At 39.8% G+C, this 24,551-nt stretch overlaps 3 protein-coding genes across 5 annotated transcripts; 1 reads left to right on the top strand and 2 right to left on the bottom strand.

The window, feature by feature from the left end:
• Nucleotides 1-2,791: 2,791 nt before the first annotated feature.
• pts (6-pyruvoyltetrahydropterin synthase) lies at nucleotides 2,792-5,135 on the bottom strand. The gene is made up of 6 exons (XM_042083573.1): nucleotides 4,929-5,135; nucleotides 4,377-4,456; nucleotides 4,021-4,043; nucleotides 3,822-3,878; nucleotides 3,547-3,617; nucleotides 2,792-3,334 (listed from the first exon to the last, which is right to left on the bottom strand). Exons 1-6 carry the CDS (start codon nucleotides 5,015-5,017, stop codon nucleotides 3,211-3,213), a joined length of 444 nt encoding a protein of 147 aa, XP_041939507.1. The 5' UTR covers nucleotides 5,018-5,135; the 3' UTR covers nucleotides 2,792-3,210.
• A 25-nt stretch (nucleotides 5,136-5,160) lies between these two features.
• Nucleotides 5,161-7,283, top strand: rcvrnb (recoverin b). The gene is made up of 3 exons (XM_042083572.1): nucleotides 5,161-6,183; nucleotides 6,436-6,547; nucleotides 7,130-7,283. Exons 1-3 carry the CDS (start codon nucleotides 5,803-5,805, stop codon nucleotides 7,246-7,248), a joined length of 612 nt encoding a protein of 203 aa, XP_041939506.1. The 5' UTR covers nucleotides 5,161-5,802; the 3' UTR covers nucleotides 7,249-7,283.
• Nucleotides 7,284-7,879: 596 nt separating this feature from the next.
• On the bottom strand, nucleotides 7,880-24,246 carry LOC121700542 (glucagon-like peptide 2 receptor). 3 transcript variants are annotated; one of them, XM_042083568.1, is made up of 17 exons: nucleotides 24,128-24,246; nucleotides 23,929-24,026; nucleotides 22,844-22,941; nucleotides 22,472-22,670; nucleotides 20,991-21,470; nucleotides 17,324-17,420; nucleotides 17,087-17,191; nucleotides 16,460-16,581; nucleotides 15,753-15,859; nucleotides 15,420-15,576; nucleotides 12,620-12,779; nucleotides 12,291-12,351; nucleotides 11,262-11,328; nucleotides 10,504-10,592; nucleotides 10,258-10,396; nucleotides 10,053-10,094; nucleotides 7,880-9,693 (listed from the first exon to the last, which is right to left on the bottom strand). In XM_042083568.1, exons 5-17 carry the CDS (start codon nucleotides 21,084-21,086, stop codon nucleotides 9,322-9,324), a joined length of 1,614 nt encoding a protein of 537 aa, XP_041939502.1. In that variant the 5' UTR covers nucleotides 21,087-21,470; nucleotides 22,472-22,670; nucleotides 22,844-22,941; nucleotides 23,929-24,026; nucleotides 24,128-24,246; the 3' UTR covers nucleotides 7,880-9,321. The 3 variants fall into 3 exon arrangements, with proteins under 3 accessions (XP_041939502.1, XP_041939503.1, XP_041939501.1); XM_042083569.1 differs by lacking the exon at nucleotides 24,128-24,246 and having other exon boundaries at nucleotides 20,991-21,204; nucleotides 21,278-21,470; nucleotides 23,929-24,033; XM_042083567.1 differs by lacking the exon at nucleotides 24,128-24,246 and having other exon boundaries at nucleotides 23,929-24,033.
• Between the last annotated feature and the right edge of the window lie 305 nt (nucleotides 24,247-24,551).

The raw sequence follows: 24,551 nt of genomic DNA, 5'->3' as shown, positions 1-24,551 counted from the left end.
ACTATAAATATATAAAAAAAATATTCTAAAGCCACTTTATATCTACATAGTATTGCTATATCTATATGTTTATTATTGATATTCTCCTTTATTTTCATTGTTTATTTTCATTAGGCTATTGATTGAATTGACATTATTGTGTATTATTGCTATTCTCCTTAACAAGTGTTAAGGAATCATAGTTTTAGGCAAAACTAAAGTCAGCAATGACATTTCCCTGATGTAAAGAAAACAATAACAACCTATAAGCACTGCCATATACCTACAGTAAGGGAGCCTTAATGATCTGACAAGACATCCTCTAAGCAGATAACAATGTAACCTCAGGCAGGAATATATCACGCATGAAATTTAGGATCTTCAACAGACCTGGAAAAATAACAAAGAAGATATGTTGCCTCCTCTTAGGTCATAAAAGAGACAGGGGAGTAAACAAGACCGCTGAGCCTTGACACTGGAAAATATGTCTCACTTCTAGTTCGACTAAACAGGACTTAGACTTGTCTTTTGTATACGGCGAGGGGTCAGAGACAATTTTCTCAGGATGACTTCTCCATTAACTCTGCATTGAATTTCACCTCTTATTTTCCGCTGCAGGATTTCATCGTGTCTGTCAGTTCATGCACACATTTCAAACCAAAGCATAAAAGGGTTTAAAAGCCTCCTCCTGTTAAACCTGTTGACACCAAGACGACACTGCTAAGAGCAATGTCAGATTCAAGGATTTACTCAAGAGCTGATTGTCATAAAAGCATAACAAGGAAAGTCGTAATTCAAAAGCATCAAAACCCTTCCTCACTTAATTATAACTCATTGGGATTGATGCTGTGCAATCACCTGCCTAATTTATTGCTCCAAATTCAGCAGCTGACATTGTGCATAGGTCTGTAAAAGGTCAGTAGGCATATTGATTTATTTCAAATTAATGTGTTGAAACTAGTGGCAGTGTTGTAACTTGTCCAACAGTTGACTTATGTGCACCATTCACACTGACAAAAACCAGCTAAGAAAATCAAACTGACTGTAAATTCACCCTTTATGTCCCTAGTCGGCCCCATTCATGAGATTTCCAAAGCCTTGGGAACAGGTTTTTGTGTCGGGGAGAAAAGCTGTTGGATGCTGATGGTGCTTTATTGCGAGAGGCCTCAAGGCTGGACAGCTGCGGTCCTACATGCGAAGAATGCGCTACTTGGCACGCTGCCCTATTCCTCTGAAGAATAGGTCTTTTGTTTGGTTACGGCACACATTAAAAGATAACCAGCATGTCTCTGGAGAGCTATCAGCATCTCGTTCACTCCTGTCTCAAAAAATATTCCCACCCGTAGGAGAAAAAATAGCTCAGATATTCCCATGGCAATGGTTTGTAGCCAGCATACGCAGACTGGAGATCAGCTGACATTGGGGCTTCGTGAAAGGTGACGTCAACCCCATGATTCGACGGCCTGCGATACAGACACACACACTGGACACTCTATGAGAGCAGTGGAGAGGAGGACAAGCCCTTGCTAGTCACACTTTCATCGCAACACCGACCAGATTATCATTTTAGGAAAACATTATCCAAGTATTTTTCACGAGGCGATGGCCTAATGACAGGTTTTTACCCCATGATTGATATAATTTCACTCCTTTCGATTCCGCACGTAATAACAGGTCTGTGTGTTTAAGGTGAAATATTTTATGTCATCTTCACTGAGCACTTTGAGGCTCTATGGGTTTGTCGGAGTGGTGTGACACATGCTAGTGGAATTCCAGTGATTAGAGGACTCTGTAGACACCTCTGTGCGTCTCTACATAAAGCTTTGCCCCACTTGCATCTATGATTTCAGACACATGGCTCCAAACTGAAGAGACTATTTGGGTCATGGTAGTTTTTGGCATCCAATCCTAGAATGTACCGGTTTCACTGCAGGAACCCTTTAAGTTGCATTTTGGAATATGAATCACTGAAAATGTCTACCTCTCTGATAAAACCAAGATAAAACGCCATTATCGCTACCATCAACAGATCAAATACAGTACACACATGTATAATTCCACTATTTCTCTTTTCCAGTAAAGAAATCATTATATCATTAGAAAATAATTGAAATTATTATGAAATCATTCACTAATACATTATGCAACACTTGGATAATAAATATGCTTTCACATCTGTGAATTGTCTACTTATGAGTTCCAGGCCTCATAGGTGAGGTATTTTACAGCGTTAACGTTTTACTGACCTGGCGTATGTAATCCTTCTGTTTGAAACGATGATACATCTTAACACAGTTGTTATTTTTGTCTAAATGTGCTCTACCCAGAATTCACTTACAAACACATGAGCCTCAGACACCCCATAAATCACAAGGAGGCCACCAAGGTTGTGTTCCATTTTTATAAACAGCCTTACAAAGCTGTCAGACTAAGACAGAAATTAATATAGATATTTAAGTATTTTGCAGATAAGGGACATATTTTGCATTGTTCTGACTTCAAAACACTAAATAGTCTGCAATGCAGCCAATCAATAAATTGAAATTGACTAAATCAAGCTTTTAAGAATGCCCTGATTTAAACTAATGCACAGCATTGAAATAAATGTAAAAATTACATTATACACTACAATACACACCCAAGCACTCTTTGACGTAGGCTATTTGAGATGTTTGAGGAAGCTAAAACTCCAAGAGCTCCCTCTTGTGTTTCCAGCAGAGAAGTCTCTGAGGAGATTCTTTTTTCACTTGCAACATATTCCTATAGGATCACAATTAAAGCATCAACACCAAGTTGCATTCTCAAAAAATCAAACAGTTTTATCAGTTTTATTATATTTAGTTCTCCAAACAGCCTCTAGGGAAGTACAAGCACTTTTAATTAACTGGGGATTGGAGTTGTGGAGGGGGAGAGGAGGGGAGAGGAGGGGGGAGATTATCCCAACCAGGGTAATATAATCCCTCTTGTTCAAAAGGATCAATCTGAACACACAGGTCCTTGACCAGGCAGTGTACCTGTTGATGCACACTAATCCAATACAGCCTTGACTACCAGGAACTCCACCACACAACAAGGCACTCAAAGGCCCAGCTCAGCCATGATGTAGGGGAAGCCAAGGTCCTCGTATGTAGGTGTACACACAGACGCTGGCTTTTCTCAATAACTATGCATCGATGGAGAAGAGTTGAGGTGGCAAACATACACACACACACACACACATTCACACGTGGTCTACTCGCCACGGTACACCACTATGTTTTTGTCTGTCTCGTACACTTTGATTTCGTAGAGTAGGTTGGGTGGCAGAAGCTTTGTTAAACTGTCCCAGATGAACACTGCCAGGTTTTCAGTGGTGCTGCAAGATAGGGTAACAATTCCATGTATAAATAGATAATACATAGGTTTTACATGTATAACAATGAAAACATATCAAGGTGTTTGAACAACTCCATAACAATGAAAACATATCAAGGTGTTTGAACAACTCCATAACAATGAAAACAAATCAAGGCGTTTGAAAAACTCCATAACAGTGAAAACATATCAAGGTGTTTGAATGACTCTCACCTGACCACATCAGCAAAGTAAGGCACATCTTTGTCCAGGTTTTTATGGTCAAGAGGTATCATAATCGCCTCCTATGCAAATCCAAGTACAGAGGATCAATCAGATCACTGGACATTTATATCTCCAAGCTTGAATGCATTGCAAAAGAAATTCTAAAATAAATAATGTTCCTTCTAAAAAGGCATATGATAACACAATTTATCAAGTTACATTACGTACATTACTTACTTTTTAGAAGTACGATTTCTCAAAAACCTTTGTGATTATGGTCTTACCTCAATGTACTGTTTAAGGTCTGTTAGGTTCATCACCATCCCCGTTCTTCTGTCAATCTGTTTGAATGTATCAAAAGTGTAAATGATTTGCTATCTGTGAACAACTAGTCTATAACCACTGAATATTTAGCTAAATGTTGTTTGATATTCAGATATCCTCCTTAAAGTATTACTGTAAGAGAAGTAATTGCAAAGTTACCTTCCCACACACTGTAACTTCCACTGCAATAAAACAAACATATTTTTCCCATAAGCCAGTAGTGTCATTCAAACTGTCTTTCTTAAATTGGGAAGTAAACTTGATTACATTGTTGTACCACATAATATGCATACACAGTAAAACAACAATTTTACAGAACAAAAATAATTTTATAGAAAAACAACATACTGTGATTATGAAATTCATGCTTATTCACAAAAACACCAAACTGAGCACATTAAACATGACATGATGTCTGACATCTGACAACAATGGTAATGATATAATTTGGAGAAAATAATAATATCATTGCTCCAGTTTCAAATGTGATATTTTTGACATAATCCATCTCTTACCTTTGTAGTTGTGGCCATGACCATGTGGGTTGTTGCATTTCCCAAATACCTTCTTATTTTCTTCATCACTCAGTGCCTTACTGTTGGACAATCAAGAGTTTTCTGTATTATTATTATTATTATTATTATTATTATTATTATTATTATTATAACAGGTTTCAAGTTTGAATGCTTTCAGTTTAACAAATGCCACTCTACACAAATACATTTCCCAGAATGCCGCGCGGCTGACGCAACAGGTTTGACGCTTCCTACTTCGGTCCACAGCACATTGAAATAATAATATCAAATTAAATCCAAATCCGTTTACATTTTCCTGGAAGCCAAAACAAACAGGCACTTCATGGAAACCTACTATGGAGATGCCATCTCGAAAAAATACTTATAGGGTAATATGGTTTAAATCGGATATCCACATCAACATCAACAGCGGGATTTGTTGTCTTGATTGATTTGTCCAGTAAACATACTTTGCTAAGCAGTTTTATATGGGGCTATACATATGCAGAATGCATTATGCAACAATGGCGATACATTTCCTATTTACCTTACCTGTGCAAGCGATGGCAAGCGCTGAAGCTCTGTACGCGAGTAATATAGCCAATACGCTCTGGTAGATGTTCTACGTTATTTACTTCCATAACTTGAGGCAGCTAGTGGCTACTACGCTCAGTGTGAACCGTTATGTTTCTTACTCGATTCGTCGCTGTGAATCTCTTGGAGTTCGGGGGAAATAGCCAATGGTGGTTCCAAGCAAAATGGGCAACCTCTGCTCAGTTCCAGCTGTAATTTAATTGGTAGATGGCAGGGGCGGCTTAAATCCAGCCCTAAGTCACATGTAATCATGTGCAGAACAGCCAATCCATTAACATCACATAATACCTTGACTAATTGGCTATAGCCTATCCCTGAATGGTCTGAAATGTATTTATGCTAATTGTTCTAATATTTATGAATCAATATTAGAAGAGCTATTTATGAATGCTGTAATATGTCAATTAAATATGATCAGACTTACAGGATGCAGCAATCTGGATAATAATAATAGGTTTAATGATTATAAGAGGAAATTCATAGTCATACTATGTCTATAATAAGAAATCACACATACCACAATGTGGTCCCTTGTGGCAATTCCATTAGATGGTATTAAATGAGATCACTGTTGGTCCCCTGCTGTCTGCTAAGCCAGGTAAGTCCATCTCTGCTGGGATATAACTGCTTTTGATATGTAATGCCCATTGACATAAGACATATCCAGCAGAGCAGTCCCATCAAATCACAGGCGGACATATGACCAGCCACTAATCCAAAACAAGGTTTTAAAAAATTGTGGTGCTTAAATAGAAGGCCCTGATAGTAGGCCTACTTTGTCCACTTTGGCACGGCTCTGAGAGTATCACCACCACCAGCCACATATCAAGTCATGGGCAATAGCAAGAGCTGTGCTCTCTCCAAGGAGGTGCTGGAGGAACTGAAGCTGAACACCAGGTACACGAAGGAGCAGCTGCACACCTGGTACCAGACCTTCCTGCGGGAGTGTCCCACGGGCCGCATCAGCCAGCAGCAGTTCGAGAGCATCTACGCCAGCTTCTTCCCGGACGCCGACCCCAAGGCTTACGCCCAGCACGTCTTCCGCAGCTTCGACCAGAACAGCGACGGCACGCTGGACTTCAAGGAGTACATCGTGGCACTGCACCTCACCTCCTCAGGGAAGACCATGGAGAAGCTGGAGTGGGCTTTCGCCCTCTACGACCTGGACGGCAACGGCAGCATTACCAAAAACGAGATCCAGGAGATCGTCAGGGTAGGATGGCAAATGGTTTGATTGTGTTGATGATGATGGTGATGATGATGATGATGATTGATCATGATGGTGATGATGGAGGTTGAAAAGAGCTGAATGTTGAATGTAGATATGGCTGAGGGTGTTTATTTACATTTGTAAATGTTTGCCCCTCAACCACAGACCTATGTTTCTTGCCAGTATAACATTTGCTATGTTGCATTTATAAGTCTATTAAAGTTGTTGTTTTTTTTTCCATTTGTCTTGTGACAGTCAATATTCAATATGATCTCTAAAGAAGCACAGAAAAATCTCCCTCAGGATGAAAATACCCCTGAAAAGAGAGCAGATAAAATCTGGGACTTCTTTGGGAAGAAAGAGAATGGTAAGATTAAGTTGTGTGTACACTGCCATAGGAGAATTTCTATAACAGTGCATCACTAAGACAAACATTAACCTTCTTGGATTTGAGTCTTTTTAGAAGCCACAATGAAGCATGTAGAGATATTATGGATTCAGCAGGGCTGTTTTTAAACTACTGACACATACACTGTTAACCTCCTTGTCATGAATTGCAAATAAGTCTTTTAATGGAAATGATGCAACTGGTTTGGTGACCTAATTTTTTTGTGTGATAAGTAGGTTTCTGTTGTCCTTTTGTCTGAAATGGTTCTTAAAAGGCCTACTGCCTTCATGTTGCTTCTGTTTCCAGCAGTGACAGGATGTGGATCTGGCTTGCTTTGTTGCCATTCTGGTGACCAAGATGAATGATGGTCACTGTAGATATTTTGTCATGTTTCTTCTGTTCTCTCTGGCAGGATGAACAATTCCTTACACTGTCTTATTTCAAACCATCTGTTCTTTGGTTGCAATAAACAGATCTGCCTGATGTTTACAGATAAACAAGCACATCTTTCATATATCCTAAGTAAAACTGACTGTTTGTATTTTTTGTTGTTGTTTGTAGATAAGATAACGGAGGGTGAGTTCATTCAAGGGATTATGGACAACAAGAACATCCTAAGACTGATCCAGTTCGACGAACCGCAGAAGGTCCAGGAGAGGTTAAAGGAGAAGAAACACTAGAGTTGTTCACCAGTAGAGATCACCAGTATTCATCCATCATGCTATTCAAAGCTTGTCGGCCTCACCATTTTTAGGAGACAGATGGAGACATTGACATAAGTATTTTATTCATATTCATTTATTATTTATTTTATTATCAAACATCATTAATTTTTTTCCTTCATGTTTACTATCAACTCCCCTTCTGAATTGGACATCTTAATAGCTCAAGCATGCAGAGTTCTAATAGTGTTATAGAGGTCTTTTTCTTTTATTAAAACATGTAATGTATTTTACAACAAAGATAGAAAAGTATATTCTTAGACAGTTGAAAAATAACTTTTGAAATGTGTATCATTTCTGTACAGTTGTCATAATCATTAGCAGTCATAGACATAACCATTTATAGTATACATTAATATGAATATTCCATAATTTTATTTTTTGCAGACAAGAACAGTATTTTTCTTAGAACACAAATCACCTACACAAATGCTTCCGATGTCCCGATCAATATTTTTCTCACAATAAACTCTTTTGTATCCAGCTTACACAATATATTATTACTGTAACACTACATCACATCTGTACACAGATCAATATAAAAACCTATACATCTTATTATCAATATGGCAGTCATCACGTACACAATTATTCCTTCTTGAACAAACTCCATTATTTATCTTGGGTGAACCCAGACAAACCTGTTGGCAAATTTTTGCAAGTCCGTCTGGAAAGGATTACATTGACGCCTGTAACTTCCTGGGGCATAACCAGCAGTGAAATTAAACTTAGATTTGTGCATTAAAGTTACCAAATTGTTTCAAAGTGCAGCAAACATATAATTATTGTAAACAAATGTTTTAAATGCAGTTGTTTACTGAATTCCAAAGAAAATAAACGTTCCTGGTTTTTTGGTGATTTGGAAATGGAAATCAATGGGCTCCTTTCCAGACCCGCAGAGCAAATTAAAATTTGTTAACTGGATTGTCTTGGTTCACTCAGGCTATCCAATTCTAGTCATGGTAGTTGCAACCCCATATCCTTATCACTGAATAGGAGTCAGTGGTTGTTTCATATAGAATCCATGTTATCTATAACTTGTAATATGGTAATAATAATGAACAGCACTGAACTAGCTGCTTGACTATATTTACATCCAGGGCAGCAATGCAATATAATACGATTTTATTCAAGAATTACTATTATTTACAGTACATTAATCACAAGTCAAAGACTAGGAATATCCTTGTCTGTCTATAGGTAGTCATTGTATGCTAAAATGGCATACAATCCATAGTAAGTATTAAGTTGCTTTAGAAGAAATGCACAAAAAGGGATTTCCCAAAAAGCATTTAGGACAGCAAAAACATTTCTTGTTTCTGTGACTATGGCACTCTGATTCATTTCAAAGGGATGAATATCTATCAAAGAATGACATTTATTTTGAAATACCCATGTGTGCATCTCATTTATGACCCTTTATGTATTCTGTATAGATATGTGTAGATTATATATTAAACATACAGTATATTCAGCACTTTGCCTACGCACAATGAACTATTCAGATTTACATTGATTTAAAGCCTCTTCTTTACAGCTGTTCCTATCATCAGTCTGTCATGAGCAATATGGAGGGCTTCGGTAGCCTGGAAATATCCAGACTCATTCACAAAGTGTCTGGATAAGTCTAGGTACTCTTGATTGGGAAACGTTTGCAACACTTGCATCGCGACTGGCGCTAACTTTGAAATCATTGGTCCAGCCTTACTAATCACATTGATCAGAGATTCCTAACGTTACTTCCTACTTCGCCTATACTTTACAAACTGACAATAAACAGCATCAGCAGTCAGGAAACAATGTATGCGGGTCTACCTGTGCTGTAAATAAATTTCTGCATTTTTCCAACTGCATTTTTTGACGTTTGCAGGTGTTGCTGCTTCTGTTTATCACGATAAGTTTCGATTTTGTCTTCCCCTCTCATCGCTGATTGGCCTGACATTTTCCTTGTCTGAGGGAAACGGTTATAAACCATGGGTTTCCAGACTAGATCTCCCTGAAAGAGGATCTAGGTGAGCGGGTCCACTCTACTCAAAACTCACTCTCCTCCAGGATCTCCTCCATGGTCTCCCCGAGCGTCATCTCGCCGTCGCTGCTCGAGAGGCTCTTCCGCGGGTAGAACTCCAGGGCAGTGACCCGGCCAGCCCACTGGGGGTTCCTCCCGCACTGCGCCGGCACCTGCAGGAGGTGCGTGGTGTGCGTCAGCCCACTGTTGCCGCCACCACCGCAGCTAGCGCCGCCCTCCTGGTAGGTCTCGCTGTTGTCCACAGACGACTGGGCCACCGCGGACCTTTGGGAGCACTTCCACAGGTATTTGGGGTGCATGCCCTGGACGCAGTTGTGCATATCTAGGTGATGGGTGCAGGCGAACAGCTGCCACCTCTTCTTAAGCTCTGCCCTCACCTGGGACAAAAACGAGACACACTTATGTACAGTGCCTTGTGTTTTGTACACCATATACTGTAACCTTGCCATTATATTACATTATACTGCAACATCTATGACATGCTTATCTACAGTGCAACTCGTTCTATGCCCCATAGACCAAGATATTACATCACAGCAACAGGACACTGGAGGAAGATAAATGTGTATTGACTGCAAATGCAGACGCCCAGTGATGAGTCATTTTAGATTACTGAAACAACAACAGGGGCAACAACTTTATCACAGGTTGATTATGAGACATTGTTTTCAGTATTAAATGAGGGTCATTTGTCCTTTTATATCTGTTGTTATGACAGCCAGATGAATGACCTCACCTCTCCATTTAGAAAACAGTAGAGCACAGCCACCACAAAACCCTACAAGGAAGATGGAAGATGTTTATTAGAGGAAATTAAACCTGACCCACACGCCAGTGGCAATCGTCCATTCATTTCACTCACCCTGCCAGCAATGTTCTTGTTTACAGTATGTGTTGTGTCAGAAGTGGCATGATCTTGGGCCTGTCTTTGGCATTCTCACCTGAAAAGAGCTGAGAATCATGTTGATGAAGTTGCGGATGTCTCGCTGCTTCATGTCCATGTAGTCATCTGTGATCAGGTTGAACACTACTTCATGAATCCCTAATAATGGGATCAGGACCAGAGTTGCTCTGGCTAAGCTGAGAAACCATGTGAAAGTATGTCAAAATGGTGTTCATCCTTATCTCACAAAAATACTTTTTTAAGTATATAAAAAGAGTAGGTGTTGAAAAAGATGCAGCAATACCTGTATCTATAGTCAGTGAATTTCACCTGGTCTGCTTTCAATTTTGACAGCAAGAGTTTCAGAATTTTCAGGAAAATGCAAAAAATCACCTAAGATAAAAGGTTTCAAAAAGATTTAACAATTAGTAGGCAGCACTCATTTCATGTCAAAAGACCCAACGGGCAAAGCATTCATAGCCATGAATTCATACAACTGTCTGCTGCAGATTTCTCGGAATGGAAAGTCATTCCAAATATCTTCTCAAGCACATTTGCACGTGTGTGTTTCTGTGTGTAATGCCGATGCCTATCTCTGTGTACTTGACATTTTCTGATTCTCTGCAGACGTTTGAACCATAGCCATGGCCATTTCACTGAGCGGGCTCATGATAGCGTGTGACTGCTTCTGTACAACATCACGTGTCACAAGATAGCATGGGCCGTATGCCGTGAAATCAATGGCATTCTAAAAAACTAGGTCATGCATACAGTATACTTTCATATGTTAAAATTGCAAAACATTATTATAGAATAGGCCAATTGTTTCTAAAATGTATTTAATATGTGTATCTATATCAAATATCTAAAATCTATATCTAAGAGATGTCTGCAGCTAAAGTATGTGGTAGTAATGTGAAAACGTTTATGATTGCATACAGATTTCATATTGTGGTACTGGGGAGACAAACCAACTGAAGATATTTTTTACAGCAAAAAGATCAGTGGCGCGACAGTGGCGACAGATGCAGAGCTGGGATTTTTTAAATGGTTTCTACTCACCACTACGGCTACTGCTATAGGTCCCTTAATCATCCACCAGATCAGCCGGCTTTTGTTCACCCAGCAGCTTCAAAAGGAGAAGTCCACATGCATTACAATCAATCACACAAACATATGCTTCAAAAAACCCGCTCCAGCACGGGCTACTGTACGTCCTTTGTTTAGCTTGTTCCACCAGTTGTCGTCCATCACAACGTAATGTCAAAGCCCAAAGAAATATTTAACAAAAAGGGTACATGTGTCTGCTCTCTTAGCCTAAATAGAGACACCTATGACTGATGGCTGTTTTAGGAGAGCTCTGTGCGTTCTGTCTGCAGGTGGTAAAAGTATAGTGCAGGGGTGTCCAACATAAAGCCCGGGGGCCGGATCAGGCCCGCCAGCAGGTTTCATACGGCCCCCCAGATGTTTTGGAAAGGGAAAAGATATTCACATCCAACTGTCTTCAACAATTTGTAATAAGCCATTTCAGTGATAAATTGATTAAACCTAGCACTACAAACCATCCTCAGGAAGGAAGAAGCCAAAAAACTGGTATGGAAGTAGGGTCTTTCAAAAGAGAAAGAACAGGATATGATGTCAGTAGATGATTTGTACTTGTTTGCTCATAAGTGGGAATAGTAAAGGAGTATATCATCAAACAACAATCTGATACCAATGCAGAGAAATTAAAATGACCATGACACGAGGTCTCATTCCAACAAATCTAGCCCACTGCCTAATATGAGTTTGACACCCCTGGTATAGTGTATATCTGTTTGAATGTACTAGTTTATTCTAATGAGTTGTATGTGTTCTTTGTAAACTGTTCACATGGAAGAGTACATATACAAGATCATCATGTACATAACAGCAAGGAGTTGTTCTATGGGAATATGAATCAGCTGGGTAACGTTTGAGGAAGAGATGGTTGCTGGGTTGAATGTGGAACACCACAATTATCAGGAAGTCTGGAACCGTGCTAAGATAAAGTATGATACCAGCTGATATTCCACTCAAGAAGCATGCGCAAAGATAATGGCAAATTCTTACTGTATGTTTTCATTGAGTGCCTTTACCACAATCCATGGTAATATGAAGCCCATAGGAGTCCCTAAAACAAATACATAATAATATGCTGTCAGGCATGTCAACAGTCTTGAATACACTCAGATAAAGTGTGAAGAAATCAAATCTAGAAACAAAACAAATTTGATCATCTTCAAACATTCGAAAGCAGTTGTCTGTGTTGAAAAAAAAAAACATACTCTAGACCTAACTCTGAGTCAAGGGAAATGCTTAAGATCTCCCCTACTTGTGGCACACTAGGTAGCACACTGGTCAAGTTAGATAGGAATCAAGGACCGCCCAGGAACACCTACCCCATCCAATGAGCATGTAGCGTTTCAGCAGCCTGCGCTTGGTCAGCACAGCGGTGAAGAGAAGTGTGTGGAGAAATATCGCCTCCACCAACAGCCAGAAGAAATTACACCCCACAAAATACTCCATGGACACTCGGGACGCCTTGCAGATAACAGAGATCTAGGGAGTGTCAATTATTATAAGTCAGCAACTTCAGATATGAAATCTGTTTTACACATCCCTTAATTGTAAAGGGGAAAGTTTAAAGCTATTAATCCAACATTGAGACACTGCATAATGGCACTTCATTAGTTTACATCTACTGCATATTTAATTTACAGATGAGCAGTGTAGGCCTAATAATATTCTGTTGAACATGATAATGTAGGCTAAATAATTACACTGCAAAAAATATATATAAGTGTTATTAATATTAAGATCAAATTGTAGTTGGTATTATTTTTTAGTATAAAGACACTGGCTGTCTCAAACCACCTACTTTGCACACTTCAAATACTTAGTTTAAGTATACTGTAGTGCATATATTGGGACACAACACACAATGCAAGTAAGCACTCAGTGCACACTGCAGTACACTAGCAGTGTACTGACGGAAGTAGCCTATGCGGTTTGAGAGAGAGCCACTCACCTAGCGTTCTCCCATAAGATAATTTTGTCTTGATTTATTAAGAGTTTTACTTATCTTAAGCATGAATGGGCACAGGTTTAGATTGGGACCATGGTGACTAGTCCCCATCAATATTTTGAGATGACAAAATTGTCTCCAGCAAAATTTTATCAAACTCCTTTGTGCTATTTGGGCCGATTCCGACAGCCAGGACGAGAGTAAGCTGAAAGAAACTGTCATTTGATTGGCTGTAACCGAAGGGGGGTTATCTGACACGCATGTTTGACAAGTGAGCGGGTGTGTCGACGTCGACCACAGTAGCGCTACTGTCAAACACGGGACGTCCCCCGGACCTTATGCCGACGTCCCCGAACGTCATGTTCTCTAGCGGACGTTCCGGTGACCTTATTGACGTCCGGAGCAAGTTATCGTTTGGTTATTGCGTGACGTCCGGTGCAGGACTTTCTGGGGACGTCACCGTCAGGTCCCTCGGATGACATTTGCATTTGGTCATTTCAAATACCTTCTAAGGACCCAACAATAACGTTATACCGGGGACATGGGGGGGACGTTTGTTTATTCACACATGCAGCGGAGTTGAGAGCGCTCTGGCTACCGCCTGCAGGACGGAGACATCACATCCATGCACGACTTCACGTTACACGTCTGGGGATGACTAAAGTATCTATCTATCTAGTCTCTCTAGCAGTAGCTGCATTAGCCTATCGTAGCCTAAGGCAACATATCATACAGTTTATGAAGTTGTGCGTCTATATGTCTACTTTGCTCATAGACGCACAACTTCATAAACTGGGAAAAGGGTTGTTAACGTTAAACTCAAAATCCTAGCCCGGTATAAATGTCCATGTCTACTCATCGTTAGTGTAATGCATTCGGAGGACGTGATTTCATACATGCATGAAAATATGAGGTGAGTGAAGAAGTTGATTGTGTAGTTGTAGAACAAGTCGTTAATACGTGTTCATGTTATCGGGGGGGTCTGCCAATGCATACCCCAAAAAGCTAGGGTAAAACATCTAAAAATATTCCCTTTACCCTTCAGCATGTACATTTTTGCCCTTTTTGTGCGTTGTAAAAGAATAGGGACATACAAAGCTTTTTCATTACGCAGTGTAAAAGTAAAATAAACACACAAACTAGCAACTATAGTAGGCCTACAACTGGTAGCCTAACAGGCTTTCAAATGCGGATTCTACTGTGGAAAGTAGTATTAACTGGTGATAGTATGTCACACAGGATATCATTACAGCTAAACTAGCTTCTGTAATCTTTCAACCAAAGAAGTCATGTTGATTTGGGGTGTAGGCCTACAGCACGGATAGTCACATATAGCAAAACAGAATAGTCGTGCAGAGAAATGCACAATGCAGAGAAATAAAAGATAAACTATGCATTTCCAGACTCAGCATTATAAAGGTAAAATGCAAACTAGGCCTACTGCTACTTTCCATATTCCATTGTAGCCTGGAAAAGTTCCTCGAAAAAGTCCATCAGTCATACAAAGTAGTTATAAACCAGGACCAAACAATGAGGCCATGCAAATACAAAGGAAGTGAAAGATGTTGTGGCTTCTTTATGGCAAAATATGCCATAACGCCAACCATTGTACTTTAATATAAGTTTATAACAGAGCTTTGTTTATTCAGCTTTGAAATGGTTGCAGTTTGCATGATGATGCCCTGCCATGGGTCTCGAACACACACTAACATGCTACGGTGGAGTGTAAGGGAGCAAGGATTAGGAGCTCTCTGTCTGTTGGTCACTGTGCAAGTCTCTTCTGTGTTTGTCCTCCAAAGGCATTAATATCTCACCAATGCTTAATGCACTGGCAGCCAAATGTGCCTGTTTTTAAGACAAAATTGCTTAATGCACTGGTATTTTGCTTGTTTTCATGATGAGACGTCTTAAAATAAGTCAAACTTATTAAAGATAAGTTGAATGATTTTACGAGAAATCGCTACGTAAGTCTCTTTATACTACCTACTACAAGCAATTCCAACAGGATTTCTTTTATTTTAATATAGCCTAAGATTAATAACACTTAGTTTTTTTGTAGTGTACTTTGTTAGGGCTGTGAAATGTAACTTAAGAAAGCATGTGAATTTTCTTTTCTACAGAAAATGACATGCAAAGGTTTGACTTTTTTTTTACTTATATGAGAATGACAGTACCGTTGAGTTTGAAAAGGTGTTCCATCCCATTTCATTGTTGGGAAATGTGGATGCCTTTGTTGTTGACACGATTGTGTGTGTCATTGTTGCCATCGCTCTCAATATGAACGACACAAATAGATTCAAGTGGATGTAATTTCTCGTACAGTGAAGCTTCCTGTGAGAGAAGAGATGAGGTTAAGTCTTCTATATGTGGAGTTATGATGATGAGATTACTGAGAATGGAATGGGACTTGACTACACAGCGTAACGTTTCAGTTCCGAAATATGTTTTACAGTTTACTCTGCATACTATGTAAACTGAAGCTAACTAAATATGCCTTCAGTTCTCACCTCAGATTCCCCATAATGATGACAGCAATGATAAGAGAAGAGAGAGAAAGCGAGTATCCCACTATGGAAGTTGTCCTCAGGTGAGAGTGCCGGACTCGCTCGTCCTCCTGTGAGAGTGGACACTTTGTGTTATGCCTAAGGTTCCATTACATGCCATCACATTTACATTTACTGTAGGCCTATTCATGAAGCCGCTGCTTTTATCCAAAGCGAGTTACATTATAAAGAGTTTGGTTCCAAAACACTATATTTCCATTTTTAAAATGATTAAAAGTCATGTTATTTGATTGTATTTTGGTAATATCAATCAAATTAATGTTTTGATTGAGTAAAGATACAGATCAAATAAAAATACCCAGTTACGGTTCTACAGAAAGTACTTGCAAAACAAAATGTAAAAAAATGATTTATGAAAATTCATTAAATTTAATAGAATGAAGGGCAAAACAGTGGAAGCTGGTAATTGAAGCCACAATTTTTCTGGCCTGCTAGCCGAGCTCCATGACCATTAGGCTACCACCACCCCTATCAGACCTCATCAGTGCATTATTATTTCTCGCTCCACGTGTTTCCAGCTAGGTTCAAGCATTAAGCATGCTGAATGTTTTTTTCGAGGAATTCCCTGGTCAGGCCTTGGGATGAAGGTCTGAATGGCTGTCCTATTTGAGGCTCATGAAATGATTTCTGGGAGTGTCTAGGAACATCACCGCTGACTTGTAGTAGTGATGATCTTCACACTCTGTTTTTTCTCGCCACACTGTGGTAGAGTTCTTCTCTCTCCGCCAAGTACCGTTTGGCAAACACTCCATGTATACTCTTCTTGAAATATCTGCAGTGAGATGGGAATAAATCAGTGTAACCACACAATCCGCTTGCACTTCCATTTGGAATGTAAAATGCCTTCAACTATCAAGGAAGACAAGGCCAGGCAAGGACAGAGGAATTCAGGTAAAGCTGCACATTAAAGGTAGTCAGCGATTGCACATGATCCTTGTTTGTTTGTGTTTATACATTTTGGAGCCTGGGCATGCCTACAGAGACCAGGTTATTTTTGTGTACTCACAGGATGGAGAGCTAGCTGGCGGTGAGGAGATGTTCGCTGAATGTGACAAAAAACATTATGGGCTTGAGATTGCATATGATCGCTGACTGTTTAAAGGTTGCATTGAGACACTTGTGCCAATAAATGCTTGCACTCTCTAATCACTAATATAGTGCCCTTCTAGTTTTTCTATGTTCTTGTATCTACTGTAATTGAATTGCTAATGTGTGTTAATTGTACTATATAAATTGACTTGCCTTGCCTTGCCACCAAGAGGTTTTGTCATTCTGACCTGATTTGATCCAGGGCAGGTAGGAAGGACAGGGGACAGAGACATTTCCAGGGGCTGAATGTGGCCAACAGACAAACGTGTCAAATGTCCCATTGCAAAAGATTCCTGGCAAGACAGAATTCGCTATAATTCAGCTACAAATTTTGCCTCAGTACTTTTGGAATGTAAGTAGGAGTATTGCATATTGCAATATTATTTGTTCAGTATTTATCTTTAAAAATATCTTAGACCACTCACCAGTTTGTGTGGGAAACTGGGTTGATAATGAGTCATTGCATTTTTTCCAATACTCAGTACGCAATCTTATGAGAGTATCCAGATCCGAACCCATCACCTACAAAAAGTACAATTAAACCAGCCATAAACACTAAAGGAAGCACACACACACACACACACACACACAGAGAGAGAGACACACACACAAATACACATGCACTCTCCCTTTCTCACGAGCACATGCAAACATACACACGCATACATTCTAATTTTGGTGCAATTCTTAATGGCCTTCCAATTCATAGGATCACATGAAGTAAATGTAAGCCTTCAGTACACAGCAGGTGCACTAACTAAGAGCTGTGCAAATGTAATCAGGATGAATGAGTATGGAAAAAGCTGGATAGTGATACAAAAGGACGACATACCACCCCTAATGTTTATAAACACATTAGAAAGCCTCTGTTGCAAGGTTATTCACTTAGTTTTTGTTAAACTAAGATGGAAGGGGAAGTCCTAAAGTTGACAGACGTGTTCAGGCTTACAGTGCCTGCAATGACCACAAAGACGCGGTCACCTTGAGTTTTAACCATGACCACGTAGCACCCAGAGGCAACTTACTGGAGTAGCTTAGTCAGTGAGAGTGCAGCAGATGACTGGTATCAGAAACCCTGACCTTATTACTGTAAGTGCTTCAATAAGTAATAACAAAATGTCACAATTAGAATGGCCACTGTAGTGGACTATAAGAGCCTGTGCTGAGGGGGTGAAACTGGACTGCAGTCCCTCTGTCCAAGGCCAGCTAGTGAATACAGTAAGATAGCAGTCATCATGAGCTCTAACAAGAGAATAGACAGATATGCATATTGAATTACAGTAAGCGGCAATTAGCAATCCATATGATCTACACAGGACCTGTTGAATCATCCATGTGTCGTGGCGTGAAATGTTTTTCGTGATGGCTCCAAATGGAAAATTTGTTGAATGTGAGGCACAACACCAATGTGTTTTTGAGAGAAAATGTATTATAACGTCAATGGGGAAAAAATACAGATCTATCATCACTGAATTGTTGAAAGTTAACTTGATATCACAAGATGGTTGTTCTTCAAAGTTAATTGTTGCCAGAAGCTAATTCATAATCCTAATAACAAGGCTGCTGGATGTCATAGCTGACTGTCTTATGAATATAATAGCATGGTTTTGTTTCTAATCCGTCACACAGTGGAATGGACAAGTTGATACAAACTTGTGCTGAATGAGGTGGTCAGAAGTGCCCATCCTCGCTCAAGTGCTGTAAGTGATGCTTTTACATCACTCTGTTTAGTGTTGTTTAAAACAACAGTAAATCAAGGTCTCCTGGGTTATAAATCTCTTGTCAAGTGTCCAAAATCATTTATATATGAAAGAAAGCATTACAGCATGTCTTACTGCACACTAGTAATGGAAGTAAACATTCAGAGGTGGGGAATATTGAAAAAAATATCTATAATATGTTCTATATAATATCTTAATAATTATATTATAATTGGTTAGGTGGCTTCATTTCAAATAGTTTGAGATTTCACGACTGTAAAAAAATATTGGCACCCCCAAAATAACTTAATGTTTTTGCGTTGTCTAAGTGAAGTTATATGAACGTGTATAATGTCATAATGTTAATAAATAAATAAAGTTTAGGGGTTATAAACATGACACTAGTTCACACTACTTGACACAACTCAACACAGTCAAAGCAACAAGATGACTTTACTGGGCTATGAGTGAGCTAATATTTTTTTTGCCGTATAGGTTTCCTTCTGAGGACTTTTAGGAGCGCCTACTTTTGACAGATGCGATGATAAGTGTCAGCCGTTGTCCATTTTCCTCTATTTTACGTCAAAAGCTAGATAAATATTGAACGAATGTCTTCATTTGGACTGGGTTTTATCCAGGAAGCACCTCCACAGAAATTAAACAAATGACACAACTGTTTCCTGGAGTCCACTGATTTATGATAACATTCTGTCTCATATACTGCACAGCGCAACTTCCATATACAGGAAAAGTGCCACTTGTACCTCAGGTCATACCTGTCAACATTTAGCTTTCCAAAAACGGGAGATTTTTTTTTCGGGGGGGGGGGGGGGGGGGGTGTCAGTGTTTATACCGGATCTGTGTTTGCATATTTAATACGTTTCATACACGTGTTTCAACACTGCATTTCGGTCGTTGCTTTTACCTTACCATTACCTTACCCATGCCAGTTAGCCTACTGTAGCCTATGTATCCACGCTGCCTGCAGCATTACTTCCAAAACTCCAAAGCTGCTTGCTGCCGGATTTGGGCACAAGTTCAGTGTATCAACAACACTCAATAACAGTTTATGTGATGTGTTAATCAATTAAATTCCCAACAATTTCACAACAGCTAGTTCTGGAGTAGGCCATACAACTAGACCTCTTGCTTACGACTCAGGCTGCGCAGTCGGCACCCGCTTCCTTATTTGGGTTTTGGGTTGCCAGGTTTTAGCCTATGACAAAACGGTTGAAATTGAAACTAAGTGATCGTGTACGTGTAGGGTGTATTTCATACACAATCTGGCAACCTGGATGGATCAATGATGGCCATGCAAATTACGGGAGTTTTCCGGGAGAAATAACAAAACGGGAGGGTGCTGGGAGATGACCTTGAAATACGGGAGAAACCCGGGAAAAACGGGAGTGTTGACAGGTATGCCTCAGGTAAATATAGATATTTAACTTTACCAAATGGTGTTTCATATCTCTCTTTCAAATGAGATCTTTGCTCTTTTTAAAACTTCCTCAGCAGCGTGGTACATGTGGCTGCACATACACTGAGAGAATTTTCTCCATTATTGGTTTTCGAAATAAATTGTGACCTACAGCTGGTTTCGTTTTAACAGGATTAAGGATGGGTGCACCTGCTGAACTTAAAACTTATGCAACGTTTAAATATAAAATTCCATGCCAAAACGTACACTATGCATCAAGCATCTTTTAAACTGTATATGTGATACATCTGTACATGACATACTCTACGTTTTTTTTTTTTTTCCACAACAAAAATATACGACCCTTTCAAACCCAGATTAAAGTAGAGAGCTATTCACAGGGACAAACACAGAACAAACATTGGGAGACATTACTAATGAGCTCTGGCAAAGACAAACACTAAATGCTGCTGGGCAAATATGTGAATTTGGTGGCCACTGGTAAGTTTTGACTGGGTAGATTTTCCACTGTAAATCACCATACTGTAGCTCCGTTCAAGTAGTGCTAGTCAACTAGTCAAGCACTTTGTATTTAAACAACCTTAATCTCTCATCAATGACAAATAAAGTGCGCCGTTCTTTTCATTTGCAGCTGTGATAACAAACTTAATAAAGCACACAGATACATTTAAGACTGGACTAGATTTCTAAAGTGAAAAGAAGTTTATCTTAGTTACACAAGTCAAAAGGGTTGTGTATCTTAGTTTTTATTTGTCACTAAAAAGTAAATCGTGGCCAGCGTAAACATCCCATCTGGAGTGGCGTAAAGGCTCCTCTCTGTCTAAAGGGCTTCCTTGGTCATTAATTATTTTGGACCCCATGGACTGAGGTCGCAGAATGGTATAAAATGCGTCAAACAGTAGCTTTAAATACAAAAATCAAGAAAAGAAACGTGGGAAACCACGAGAGACTTACATGTGTGTTGCTGCACAGCAGGAACAGAAGGGAAGATAGGATGGTCCTCTTAGTCCCAAGCATTCCGTTCAGCCAGGATGACAAACCTGTGGCCATGGTTCACTGTTTACATGCACACAAGGCATAGAGAACCATGCAACTCTGCTCTACATCCCGGGAACCACCTGCCCCTGTCGTGCCCACCGAAGTTTCCTTGGCAACCAAACGGAATGGGCTGACAAACATAAGGTATGCTTAGGGAAGCGAAAAAAGTTCAATGTATAAGGGGGGCAAAAAATGTCACCCACCACTACCAATGCCAGTTCTTCTTAAACCAAAATAGAATGGCGAAAAGGAGTCCTTGAGCGTGTCTGGAACTGTGCTCTTTGCTCCTGTCCATCCACAGAAAGGCAACGCCTGTGTTGCCTCACTCACTGCATGCTCCTCGCCCAGTCCTCCTCCCCAGCCAATCAAGATAAGGAGCGCAGGCCAGCACAGTAACTTTGTGAGTGTAAGCGAAGTGAGCATCAAAGGGAAGGGCTCTCAGGTCATAAAATGTACACCACAGCTCCCAACTACAAATCAGTGGACTGTTTTATGGTGGTAGCTTTTCTTCACCCACCTGGAATTATTTTAAGTAGTAAAAGCAACAGCAGTGTGTACTATCATATTTCTGTATTGTGATTTAAATGAGGAATAAAACAGTAATAAGTGTTATATTTAATATATGTAATTAAACTGTTATATATGAACAAGGTCTAGATTCTGTGATCTTACAACATAAATAACAAGCAAATAGATAAAATGCAATACATTTACCACCCCTGAAATAAAGGAGAGTCTGACACTATAGTCTATGGTGCCTTAATATCCAAAGTAAGATTAAGAGCATCAAACTGCCACCATTTTAGGGAGGGTAACTGAATTGCAGTGTACATTACTGCCCAGAGCAAGCCCTCCATCTCCAGCAGGACCACCACCCCCCCCCCCACCCCCACCCCATCTCGCCTCCAGTGACAGCTGAACTCTGTGTAAACCAAAGATTCTAGAACAGAGCTCTGTTCTAGAATCTTTGGTGTAAACTGAATCTGTGTCCACAAAGGGGTCTTGCTGACCTGACCGTTCCACATTTCTTGGTGTTTCATGCCCCCAACGTTGTCTTCCAAGGAAGGCGTCTTCTTGGAAGGCGCAATGGTTAGGTATGGGTTAAGGTTAGGGTTAAGGTGCCTTTAAGTCGACGGTGGCAGCGCTGCCTGGAAGACGACGTTGGGGGCATAAAACACCATCGAGCCCGTTCCACTCACACCAAAGCCAGTACCTCATGTAACGAAAACGCCTCACAACAATACACAACACATGGCGGGCAGCTCTTTACAGTTTAGAGGGGCGAGGTTGGTTTACATACAAAAGCCAGAGTGGTAGTTCTTAGAAGTGAAGAAGGCGCTGACATAGTTTATTTACTAATGAGAATGAGAGGGAGTACAGTTGATGGGGAAACATACCATTAAGAAAAGATCACTTGCCCAACACCAAACAAAGAAAAAAACAATTCCTATTCTGTCTTCAGCATGTAAATGTTTGATTCCGTTGAATTTCGGTTGTACTGAGCAAGCCAAGGTTTCCGGAGGCCAAAGAAAAACATCCAGTTACAAGAGACCTTGAATAGAGCCCAACCCAACAGTCAACCAGTATTTCTGCAGCCTGCAACATTAAGCATTTATCAAATCATTATGACATCATATTATATAATATAATTATCCCATATTCATATGCTATTGTCATAACAGTCAACTAGATTATATTTTGATGATTGGTTTGAGAACAGCAAGGGTTTGACTGTATTATTTAAATTGTATTGTATTAACTGAAGATACCAATATGAGGACAGCTGACTGGTCATCCATCTACATGATCCAATAAAGTGCACTGGTCATGATGGCGAGATGGCATCCATTGTCGTCCAGTCGCTGGTCTGTGAAATGTGAGATGCCAGCAAAATTATCTTCTTCTCATTGTGGTTTACAGTAATCATATTGATGTGTTTCTATTAGGAAACAATTGTCAATTTATAACATGGATGCCTATGAAATAAAAGCATCCCTGGCCAAATGTGGCCATGGCATGTGTATTTATATCACTGTTCAAGATTGCTCTTTAAATACAATGAGAATGAATGATAACAGCATGCAGATGCACCGCATACAGTGTTCTGCCAGTCTCTATGATGTAAGATGGGAGTGGGGAGTTGCTTCTCATCCAGAGCACGCCATCTGCAACTTGACTAATAATCAGTGGTGGAGGAAGTACTGAAACTCAGTACTTAAGTAAAAGTACAAATAAGCAGAGAAATATTTACTTTAGTAAAAGTAAAAGTACCACAATGCCAACCCTACTTAAGTAAAAGTAAAAAGTACCTGATTTTAAATGTACTTTAAGTATTAAAAGTAAAAGTACTTGCATAATGATGTATTATCTTAATATCTATAGGCCTATTTAATAATAAAAAAAAATCAGTAGCCTATGAGGTGTGGCATTTTAATAAAGCTAGTTTTAGGTTATACTAGGCTAGATAGTTTTAAGCTGATGTAATTGTGCTTACCATCCGTGGCCCAGTTTACATTCTGACTACAATTCTGGAGACTAATTCTGGTTATCTAGTGTGATCTGCTGAGTTAAGTATCATTCAGTAAAACACGAGAGCCTGAAGTTTATCGGGGTAGACAAGGGAAACGTCCGGTGGATCATGCCAATTCTGCGGGTCCAGATTGAACAGAAAAGTTGTTGAGAAAGGTTTATGATATAAGGTTCAGTTTCACTTGCGCAGACGCGCATAAATATTGAATGAGCGCTCACTTTACTACCCCCCAAATGTAGGCTATGCCTCTTTAATCACACAATTAAGAAATATTTTAATCTGGAACATTTTTAGTTTTTTTCGGACAGCGGTTCTATAGTCTACCATTCATGTGCCGCAAATGATCAGACGTGTGACAGACGCATGGGCATATCCTGTAACTTCGCTGCTCCGCGGACTCGCAATCTCATCGGAGAGGAGGCCTACGCTGCAGATAATAGACAGAGAAAGGCAAGCATATGCTCAGGGCACAGAACACAGTTGCATGTCCAGTATAGCCATGGGTCTGGTGAATATAGCCTACCGTATGCAGATGGCTACAAGCTCACGCTTTGTCTGGTCTAGACTAGTTTCAAAGATTTAGAAGCTGGACACGTAGTGCTCTATCTTTGGTAGCAACCCAGCGTGAAACAAACGTGTTTGTCAAAGAGAAAAAAAAACTGATCATAAAATGTAATGTAAAAAGGAACGATGGTGTTGTAGAAATGTAGCGGAGTAAAAGTACAGATAATTGCTGCAAAAGTCAAAAGTATGCACTATATAGATTCTACTTTAAAGTACAAATACGTGGACTTAAGTACAGTAACGAAGTATTTGTACTTCGTTACATTCCACCACTGCTAATAATCACAAATGGTGTCAAAGGAAGCCAATTATGTCATACTAGGATGACGTTTTGGTATGCTCTGAAGTGACAGGAATGGATTGCAGGTGTGACACTAATCTCC

The sequence above is a fragment of the Alosa sapidissima genome, chromosome 24, assembly GCF_018492685.1.
Source record: "Alosa sapidissima isolate fAloSap1 chromosome 24, fAloSap1.pri, whole genome shotgun sequence".
Taxonomy (NCBI): Eukaryota; Metazoa; Chordata; class Actinopteri; order Clupeiformes; family Clupeidae; genus Alosa; species Alosa sapidissima.
The sequence above is the reverse complement of the archived record's forward strand: the minus strand, read 5'-3'. Positions and strand labels throughout refer to the sequence as shown.

Excerpts from the sequence above, each read along its gene's own strand:
- LOC121700542 (XM_042083568.1), bottom strand. The coding sequence starts at position 21,086 with ATGGCCACAGGTTTGTCATCCTGGCTGAACGGAATGCTTGGGACTAAG. Across the intron at positions 11,329-12,290 it reads GCACTCAATGAAAACATACA|CTGCTGGGTGAACAAAAGCC; the intron begins GTAAGAATTTGC and ends CTCCTTTTGAAG. Across the intron at positions 10,095-10,257 it reads TGATTCTCAGCTCTTTTCAG|GGTTTTGTGGTGGCTGTGCT; the intron begins GTGAGAATGCCA and ends TCTTCCTTGTAG.
- rcvrnb (XM_042083572.1), top strand. The coding sequence starts at position 5,803 with ATGGGCAATAGCAAGAGCTGTGCTCTCTCCAAGGAGGTGCTGGAGGAA. Across the intron at positions 6,184-6,435 it reads AGATCCAGGAGATCGTCAGG|TCAATATTCAATATGATCTC; the intron begins GTAGGATGGCAA and ends GTCTTGTGACAG. Across the intron at positions 6,548-7,129 it reads CTTTGGGAAGAAAGAGAATG|ATAAGATAACGGAGGGTGAG; the intron begins GTAAGATTAAGT and ends TGTTGTTTGTAG.
- pts (XM_042083573.1), bottom strand. The coding sequence starts at position 5,017 with ATGGAAGTAAATAACGTAGAACATCTACCAGAGCGTATTGGCTATATT. Across the intron at positions 4,044-4,376 it reads TCATGGCCACAACTACAAAG|TGGAAGTTACAGTGTGTGGG; the intron begins GTAAGAGATGGA and ends GTTTTATTGCAG. Across the intron at positions 3,879-4,020 it reads AAGTTACAGTGTGTGGGAAG|ATTGACAGAAGAACGGGGAT; the intron begins GTAACTTTGCAA and ends ACATTCAAACAG.